Source organism: Panthera pardus, unplaced genomic scaffold (genome assembly GCF_024362965.1).
Source record: "Panthera pardus isolate Hobbes unplaced genomic scaffold, ASM2436296v1 HiC_scaffold_20, whole genome shotgun sequence".
NCBI lineage: Eukaryota > Metazoa > Chordata > Mammalia > Carnivora > Felidae > Panthera > Panthera pardus.
Genome location: NW_026526766.1, coordinates 3985675 through 3995261, shown reverse-complemented (window position 1 = coordinate 3995261; position 9587 = coordinate 3985675). Strand labels below are relative to the sequence as shown.

The following is a 9587-nucleotide window of genomic DNA, read 5'->3' as shown; positions in this document are numbered from 1 at the left end:
ACAGGGTGGTGAGTCACGGACCTACCTCCCGGTGCACCTAGAGACACTGTCAATGCCCGTGGCCCTGGGCCCCTTCCAGACCAGTGGAGCTGAGCTCTGGGAATAGAGGCAGGGCACCTGCAGTTTTAAGGCTCCGTTGAAGACTCTACAGGGCAGAGGTGCCTGGGTGGCTCCATCGGTTAAGCGTCTGACTCTTGATGTCAGCCTAGGTTGTGATCTCACGATTCGTGGGATCGAGCCCCTCCGTCGGGCTCTGCGCTGATGTTGCGGAGTCTGCTTGGGATTCTCTCTCTCCCTCTCTCTCTGACCGCCCCCCCCACCCGACTCGTGCTCTCTGTCAAAATAAATAAATATACATCTAAAAACAAAGACTCTATGGTGCAGTCAGGCCTAAGGAACAGGGGTGTTAGATCAAGAAAGCTGAGTCAGCCTCTTTTCTGAGTCATGGCCTTTCATTTGTGAAATGAGAGATTAATGATGACAGCTGTCTCAGAAGTTGGTGGCTTTTAGACTTAAACTAGAAAGTATGCCTGAAAGCATTTGCCACCTGTGAAAAGTACCGATGGAATATCTATGACAGAGCCCTGCGTCCCAAACTAGTGTCCCAGGCCAGCTCGCACATTTGCCCGTGTGGACAACGCTCGGGCGTTCACGCCTCATTCGGCGTTCTTACCACGAAGCCCTCAGTCCAACGCCACTCTCGAGTGCCATGGACGGATGCGGTGTCTACCTGCTTTCTCTCCCAGCGATGCTTCCAAGAGCCACCCAGTGGCCTACGCTGTGTGCCCAGGCCGGGGAGGCATCCCTCCCTGTCCACCAGCAGTGCGGGGCGTTGCTTCTAAGACCCACTGTGGCCCCAGGGGCCCACGTGAGGGAAAACATATCTGTCATGAAGTCCGCTCTGCTGGTTGGTCTGGTTTCTCAGGGGCGGGAGGACTGATAGTCGTTGCAAACGTCCAATTCCACGGAGAAAATGCCGGCAGGTCTGCAGAGAACAGGCCCCTGTTCTCGGGCCTCTGTGCTGGGCACCTAGCCAGCGTCCCGGGAGCCAGAGTGGGGGCAGGAGAAGCAGGCCTTTCATCACAGACTGAAAAGGGACGATCCAGACGTTAGGGGTTGTGTGGGACGGGGGCTCACTTGGGGGGCGGGAGGCGAGACCCCTTCTGCATACCTGGGACCAGTGACCGAGTGGGTTAATAACAGAAAGTGATTTTCGTGCTAAAAGGAGCATTAGGAGCCCAAGAAGCTCAGGAACAAAAAGATACCAGTTTATCACAGTCGCACCCACACGGTCCTGGGGGGACGTCGTAAAACAACGCGGGCCCCACTGACCGACTCTGGGCCCTGTATTTGCAGACAGAGATAGAGAGAAGTGGGGGCTCCAGGTGGACTGACTCCCCCACCCTACATCAGAAAGCAGCCGTGGGAGACCACCGCTCGTGCACAAGAGCGCCCAGGAGAGACCTGGAGGCAGACTGCTATGGAATGGGGCGGGGGGTATCTTACTCGCTTTTAAGGGAAGAAAGTCCCAGAGCGAACACGGGTCTAGGTGTTTTGGTGGCAGAAATAAAGTCAATTAAAATGGCTACGTGTTCCCCCCAGGCTTTCACTGGGCACTGCTTTTCTTCGGGGGGAATCTCCCTGGAGTGATCCTGCCCATCCCGGGGGGTCAGCCTGGCTCTGGAGTCGGCCTGGATCCGGGCCTGCTGATCCCCCGTGGGTGTTAGCTCCCCCCGTTTCCGTCTGGACTCTCTGCCACGTGCATGACCACCTATGCACGAAGATGGAAAGCAAGCATCTGGTTTCTTCCTTCTACAGGGTCGAGGCGGTCTGGTGTGCTCGTGGGGCGGCTGGTGCCCCTAAGTTGTGACAGTTGCCCGGGTGACTGTGCGCTGCTAGATAAGCGTGGGAACATAGCCGGTGTCCAGAAGTCTGCCGTCCCGGGCGCCTTCAGCCCCCGGGACGGTCTCTGTGGACCTCCAGGCGCCATGTGACGGCAAAGTCACCTCCCCGACTCGCCTGCTCCATGAAACTCCCTTTCTCTCTGGCCCAGCCCCGTGGTAAGGGCCCGAGCTCAGCCTGGGTCCCCTCCCTGTCCACTGGCGGTGAGGCTGTGGCCTCCCTTCCATGTCCCCTCGGCCCCACGTCAGGAGGGGAAGGACTCCCAGCAGCTAGTCCCAAGCAGGGAGTGTTTACAGCACTGGATTCCGGCACATTCTGGCATCCTCAACGGCCTCTGGAAATTCACAATGTCCTCTGATACAGACACCGGCCGGCTCTTTATCGTGGTGAATGAGGAACAGTCGTTTACGGACAATTTGTGTTTTTCCCTCACTGTCCCACCGTTTAACGATAGTCGTGGAAAACTGAGTCATCTCCAGACCTCAAAGGCTGCAGAGGCATCATGTCTTATGACTCATGGCTTTGGTAAAATAACGCCTAGCTAAAAAAATAGCTCCCGGAACCTTCCCGGCTGAGTGGCATGTGGGCAGAGAGCGTCACCTGCTCAGCTGACGCCCCGCCAGGGGGCGATGACCAGCAGCCCCCGGCCAGTGAGACGGACTTGAGACCAGCACAGACGGGTGGGCTCGGCACAGGGTGTGCTGGGAGTCCGGGCGATCTTACTGGATTGGGTGGTGGCGTCTCCGGAAAAGTGTGCTTTTCCCTCTGGGCGAGTTTTGCAAAACTCCAAAATAATAAAAGCTCTATGTAATGAAACACCACGTTACGTGGCCTGGGCCCTCCAGGTGATCAAGATTTTCTTTTCTGGGAAGGGGTGATTGATTATGTGTGTTCTGGGCTGCGTGTGTGTGTGTGTGTGTGAGAGAGAGAGAGAGAGAGAGACAACATGGTGTGTAAACAACCAACATTAGAGATCAGGACGGGGCTGGTTCTTCAGCTAATAACTCGGATAACTGAGCTCAAGGACACGCGCTGAGGGTCCCCGTGCGATGCCTCCGTTGTGCAGTCTCCCAGCGTGTGCGAAGAACACCGGCCCGTCTTGCTAACAGACACTGAGCACAACAGTGGGTCTGTGGTCAAAGGAGTCGGGAAAATGCTGAGCCGGCCAGAACGTGTGAAAAGGTCTTTGTGGCAAAGTCCTCGAAGTCTGAGTGGGCCACCGGGCCCTGGGCCCCGGGCCCCGGGCCCCTTACTCGGGGAGGGCTGAGCCGGGCATCCCAGCTGTTCCATCAGGGAAAGTGCTGGTCGCACAGCACAGACTCACAGGTGCAGGAAGCCCCATGGGGGTGCTTCCCCGGCCTCTCTGGGGGCGCGCAGGGTGGCAGGAGGGGGCAGGGCTGGGGCCTCACCTCCACCTGGCTCACGTCGCCTGAGGAAGCGCGGTGACTCGGGGACCCGCTGCCCCCGAAGCAGCGACGGGTTCCGCAACTGCCGACTAGCCTCCACATCTGCGCGCTCACGGGTGTCGGCGCGGGAGGGCGGGCAAGCCTCATCCGAGTTTCGGGCCCCACTGTAGTTGGTGCCGGGGACCAGCTGTCTGTTTTGTTCTCTGTTGCCACGTCTTGGGCACGTACTGCTTCCGGAGCAGCAGGCCCCGGGCCATTTGGCAGTCCGTCCTTCCACTCTCGTGGCCGTCCTGCTCCCAGGGCCACCAAGGGAGCGTGAGGCCAGCCTACCCAGGCCCCCGAACCTCTGCCTGCCGGAGCAGGGGACCGTCAGTGGGACCGGGAGGGAGGCTGGTGGCCAGGAGAGGCTGAGACGAAAACAGCTGCCAGCACATCCCGAGGCGGGACAACTGCCCCACGCTGGCGGCGAAGGGGTCACGTGGGGTGCGGTTCAGTGTGCCGTGTGCGTGTACACACGAGCGGTGTTCAGGCGTGTATATGGTGGGCACCCATGTGCCCATGGACATGTGAGCGGCGTATAGGCATGTATGTGGTGTGTGTGTGCATGGTGTGTGCACGTGTACACATGAGCGGTGTGCAGGTGTGTATGTGGCATGCATGCGTGTGCAAGGGGTGTGCACATGTACACATGAGAGGTGTGTAGGCATGTATATGGTGGGCACATGTGTGCCCGTGGACATGTGAGCGGCGTGTAGGCGTGTATGTGGCATGCATGCGTGTATGTGGTGTGTGTGTGCAAGGTGTGTGCGCATGTACACACGAGCGGTGTGCAGGCGTGTATATGGTGGGCACACGTGTGCCCGTGGACATGTGAGCGGCTTGTAGGCATTTATGTGGTGTGTGTGTGCAAGGTGTATGCACGTGTACACGTGAGAGGTGTGCAGGTGTGTACGTGGCATGCATGCGTGTGCAAGGGGTGTGCATGTGTACACGTGAGCGGTATGCAGGCGTGTATATGGTGGGCACACGTGTGCCCGTGGACATGTGAGTGGCGTGTAGGCATGTATGTGGTGTGTGTGTGCAGCATGTGTGCACATGTACACGCGAGCGGTGTGTAGGCGTGTACGTGGTGCTCGGGTGTGTATATGTGGTGTGTGCATGTGAGCGGTGTCTAGGTGTGTGCGTGGTGTGTATGTGCACGTGTACACTTGAGCGGTGTGTAGGCGTGTACAAGGCGTGCATGTGCACATAGGAGGCGCGTGCTGTGTACATGTGAGCGGTGTGTGGACACGTACGTGGTGTGCACGTGCACGTATGAGGCTCACGTGTAATGTGAGCTGTGTGTAGGTGTGTACATGGTGTGCACGTGCACATGAGTGTGCGCACATGTAATGTGAGCAGCGTGTAGGCGTGTATGTGGTGTGCATGCTTGTGTACGGGAGTGTGTGAGCGTGTGACACCCTGGAGAAAACAGGTGGAGATGAGGGCTCTGGAATCCCCTCCTCGGCTCCCCCGGTGCTCCCTCAGCAATCTTCACAAAGACAGAGCTCGCGACCCCGGAGCGCTGCTTTGGCACCCGCCGGGACTTCTGGGTCAGGGTCAGGCCCTCCGTGCGTGGAACCCACGAGCACCGTCACGGCTGGCCAGGGCCCCCTTGGCAGGCATCTGTAGCACAAGCTCACAGACCCGTCCGAGGATTCTGTGTGTGTCCATCCTTCCGGGACGCAACTGGGAACTTCACAAGAAAACACACACACACACACACACACAGAGTTGCTGTTTAACAGTTTATTTGAGAGTGCATCCTACCACATTCCAGTAACATCCACGAAAAGAATCATCAAACCAATTTAAAACTTTTATTTAAAAAAAAAATCACAGTTAAAAAGTCCAGTGACAAAAAGCAGTTCTTGAGATGGAGGAAGAAGACTGATGATCCGGTCGAGTGTGCTCTGCGGGGCGACGGGGCCCGAGAGCCCAGCAGGCACCTCCACACGTGCAGATCCGGACGGAGCTGCGGCCGCCGGGCAGGGGACGAGGTGAAGTCGCCACCAAGGCTGGTGACAGCCCGTGTGGGGACGCGCTCAGAGGAGAAACGAGTAATCGTTTCCGGAAACCTCAGTCCCGCCGTGGGGGAACGCGGTGTCCACGGCGTCAGCAAATGGTTCTGGCCAGAACAGGCTGTCTGTCCTCCGTCCGTGAGGCCCCTCTGTTCCCGCTAAACAAGGGCCCCCAGGTAAAGGCACAGGGAGTGCGCGTGACCCTGTGGCAGGGCAGACGCACGGTGAGTAGTCCTTCCCCTCCAGACTTAGCTCACGTCACCGAGCCTTCCACGTGCGGCCCCGCGACAGACACGCTCCGGCACCTGAAGGGTACCCGCAGCTCAGCGCCGGGGCCTCTGGTCCAGATGTCACCCCGCGTCATCCAGCCCATGACAGCTAATCCTAACTTTACTGGTATATGTGGGCCAGTGACTTGTGTAAGCCCAAACCCTGCTCAGGGGTTCACTAAGCCTAGGGAACTAGCAGAGAATGCCTCGTCTCGCACCTTCAACCCAAAGTCACACTCAGGCATACTTGTGGTGAGGGTCAGGGTCTGCGGCTTTATTAGGAATTAACACACTCTTAGGAGGCTCGCGCTTAGAGGGCCTTGGCCACCAGCTGGTCCCCCCTGCTGTGAACACAGAAAGGGCTGGGGAACTCTGGCGACACCCTCTCTCTGGCGGAGGGGAGCCCGGACCTCACTCAGGAGATGAGGACCCGTGGCGTCCTGCTGTCTGTCCTCGCTCAGGCCCGCGGTGACAGACATCACGGCCCTCCACCGCCTGCACGACTTTTATTTACTGGTCCCCTGAAAGCACGGTCTTGGGAGAGTATGCGGGAGAGAGGCTGTTTCAGGGGAAAGGAAGCCAAGCCGGTCCGTGCCGAGAGCCCCCTTGTCCACGCAGGTGTGCGTCTTCCGTCTGAGATCACACAGAGCGAATGCAGTCTCCAAACGTTTTATCCCCTTTAACTGGCTACATGCTTGGATTTTGTTTTTTCAGCCTCAAAGGACTTGTGTCACCAGGGCAGCTTTTCGGTGGCAGGGCTCCTTCCATCTTTCGACCGGTCGGAGCCAAGTTCTGGAGGCAGCCAGCTCCCCTCTGCTCCCCTTCCCTCCACCGCAGACGGCAAGGCCAGCCGCACCCCTGGCCGCGGAGAACGGCACACGGGACGCCTCCAGGCTGCCAGATCTTCCGATGCAGAAACAGATCCTGAACGTAACCTGCCACGAAATCACACTGCGCAGACAAGAAACACAAAGGGATCCTTCCCCGGGCCCTCTGACCCTGCTGTCCTTCTTCCTGGGCTCTCCTGGGAGGGGCTGCTTTGTGGAGGGTGTGTTCTGGGACAGGCTTTGGGGACAACGGTCACAGGCGTGCTCTACACGAGGCCGGCTCCCCTGGCAGCAGACGCAGGTGGAAACTCTCGAAATCCACGCACTGGGCTGGCTTTGCTGTGACCCCTTGTCTGCTCCCAAGGCGGCCACGGAGGGCGTGGGGCCGTTAGTTGACCACGTCATAGTAATAATTGCGTAGACGCAGTTCCACGGCTGCGAATCCGGGCCTGTTCTCCACCCTGGAAAGGGAAGATGCACATTATTGTCCCTCCACGCGCTGTGGCAAAAGCCCCTCCGGCAGGTGGAGTGGAGGTGGCTGCGCCCCCTGCTGGTTCCTCCAGAGCCTGCGCGTCCCTGCTTCCCGCACCCGGGGACCAGGAGCCCCTGGCGGAATACAGTCAGGCCCACGTGGCCTGCAGGACCCGATCCCCAGGTGACTCGTGTCCACCTTCAAGTTGGAGACGTTTTGCACGGGGAGCCGAGATCTTTCGCCTCCAGTTCAGAGACCTGTGATCCAGCAAAATAGGACGTGCCTAAAAATACTTAGTGGGTCAACGGGCTGAAGACCTATATTTCAAGTTGGACTCATAATCTTGCTAAAAATGGACACAATTTAAGCTCTCCCCCTGCCCCCATCGGATGGCTCTGGGCTTTTTGGGACCGTGGGATGATATGGGTTCATATTAAACTCAAAGCCAAAGACGCGGGCACTGACGGTCACAAACCCGCAAGGCGAACTTCTGGGTCACTGCTGAGGATGGGAAATGACCTCAGTAAATGACGAGCTAACCATTTGTAACTTCTCCTCTGCTTTCTCCAATATGACAAACGTGTAGAGACTCCTCCGCTCTCTCCAGTATGACAGGATCAGCCGGAAGCAAGTAGTTCTCAAAACTCTTGAGAATCTATCCCGGTGTGGAAGTGATTTTGCTCGTATCGCAAGATTTTTGGCTATAATGCCAGCAGGTAAGTTTGCCCGGTAAGGGAAACAGAGCTTGAGGTTAAACTGGGTGAAGTGTCCACATTGAAACTGTCACCTGCTCCAGGTCCGACAGGGGCCGGGGGGCAGGCTCACGGGGACCCAGAATCACTCTCCACTGTAGGGAGAGTGGTTTCTACAGAACCGAAATGGGTTTTGTCAAACGGCATCGACGTAAATGGTTTCGCTTGCAGCTTTTAAGAGCCAGGAAAAACCATAATGACCTGCTGGGACTTATCAGCAGTCTGTGGTCATAGCTGGGGACACAGGCCATCTCGGGCTTCATGGGGGGGGTCATGCCTCTGGCCACCAGGCTGTGTTCAGGATGGGGTGGTGGCCAAGCCCGGGTGCAGGAGCATGTGTGAGACCTGTGTCTAGACAGACAGACAGACAGCCTCCCTCCTTCTAGAGTCTAAGAGCACAACCTCATCACCTTTGCAAAACAGAACATTCCGCTGCAAGTATGGGGGCCCAGATGCACAGAGCCCCCTTTGAATCTTTCTCTGGGGGTTTCATCCACCCAGCAGCCGGGCATCAAGCAAAGGAAGCGATGCAGGGCTACAGGCTGGCCCTCCGCAGACACCTGCTCAGGCTGTAGATCTCTCTTCTACACTGTGGGAGAGGCCGCCCCAAGGAGTAAGGATGATGTGGGGCTTCAGCAAGTGTGGCCAAGCGTCCTGTACGTGTGCCAGCTTCCCGTCTGTCCCCGCCTGCCCGCATCGGCTTCCCCAGGCCTCGGGGTGCTTTCTGTACTCGGGCCCTCGTGCCAGGGGCCCCTCTTTCCTCGTTGCCTGCGCCCCTGCCCCTCATCCTGCCGTCCAGAACTCCACTCCCTAACAGAGGCCACTGTGGATCTCTAGCAGAAAGATGGTCCCACAACCTCCCACGGGGGCCGCACAGCACCTATCAAATACGCAACCACATGCTTACATGGGGTGGATTTGTGGCTTGTCTGCCTCGCGACAGCCCGTGCTCCCCCCGGCCCAGAGTAGTAACCACCCCGGAAAGTGTCAACCGGTGTGTACGTGGAGGGTGGTCAAAGGTGTGTCAGTGATAAGTGTCCAAGCGTGTACAGATATATACAAGTGTCCTCTCTACCTATCCATCATCCGTCTCTATCCATCTGTCATGTACTGATTGACTCATTTTCTATCAGCCATCCTTGTCCATCATCAGTCTGTCCATCCCTCCAATATCCATCCATCCATCTAGATCTATCTATCATGTATGTGTCTATCCATATATCATCTATGTATCTATCTATCATCTATCTATCTATCTATCTATCTATTTATCTATCTATCTACAAGTCTATCAGCCACACTGGTGAAGGTAGCTGACTGTTTAGAACAGAGGAAAGAATGGAAACAAAAAAGCCTCAAAAAGCCTGGAGAATGTACAGGGCTCGTTTGTATTCACTTCACCGACTCCACCAAGTTCTGGAAGCTCCATGAGCCTCTGTGCCTCCAAGCACCTGCTCCTTCTATGAGTAAGCACCCGCATACATGTGTTCCCTGTGTGGTCCCCCTGGGCTGTGTCCTCAGCCCTGAAAGGCCATCGGACTCATCCCCTTCTGCGAACACACAACAGAACGCACTAATTTTGTGGCTTACCTGCAGCCTGTTCGCCCCTCTCTTCAACTGCAGGCTCCAGCAGGGGCTGGGCTTTCCCTGAGGCCTGCTGACCCCCTGCCTGGTGCTGGGAGGGAGGCTTGCACACGGCACCTCCAGTGGGGAGAGTGGCCACGTGAACACCTGGGTGCTCAGGGGAGGGGGGCTCTCAGGGGAGGGGACGCTCAGAGGAGGGGGCTGTCAGGGGTGGAGACTCTCAGGGGAGGGGACTCTCAGGGGAGAGGAATCTTAGGGGAGGAGGGCTCTGGAGGGGGCGCTCAGAGGAGGGGGCTCTCAGGGGAGGGGACTCTC

General features: G+C 57.6%; 1 protein-coding gene across 2 annotated transcripts in view; it reads right to left on the bottom strand.

The window, feature by feature from the left end:
- Window positions 1-5081: 5081 nt before the first annotated feature.
- The window catches only part of SYK (spleen associated tyrosine kinase), an 84219-nt gene continuing 79713 nt past the window's right edge, over window positions 5082-9587 (bottom strand). For both annotated transcript variants that reach the window (XM_019463753.2, XM_019463752.2), the window contains one exon: window positions 5082-6925. In XM_019463753.2, coding sequence (XP_019319298.1) covers window positions 6853-6925 — 73 coding nt within the window. In that variant the 3' untranslated portion in view covers window positions 5082-6852. The remainder of the gene's footprint in view (window positions 6926-9587) is intronic.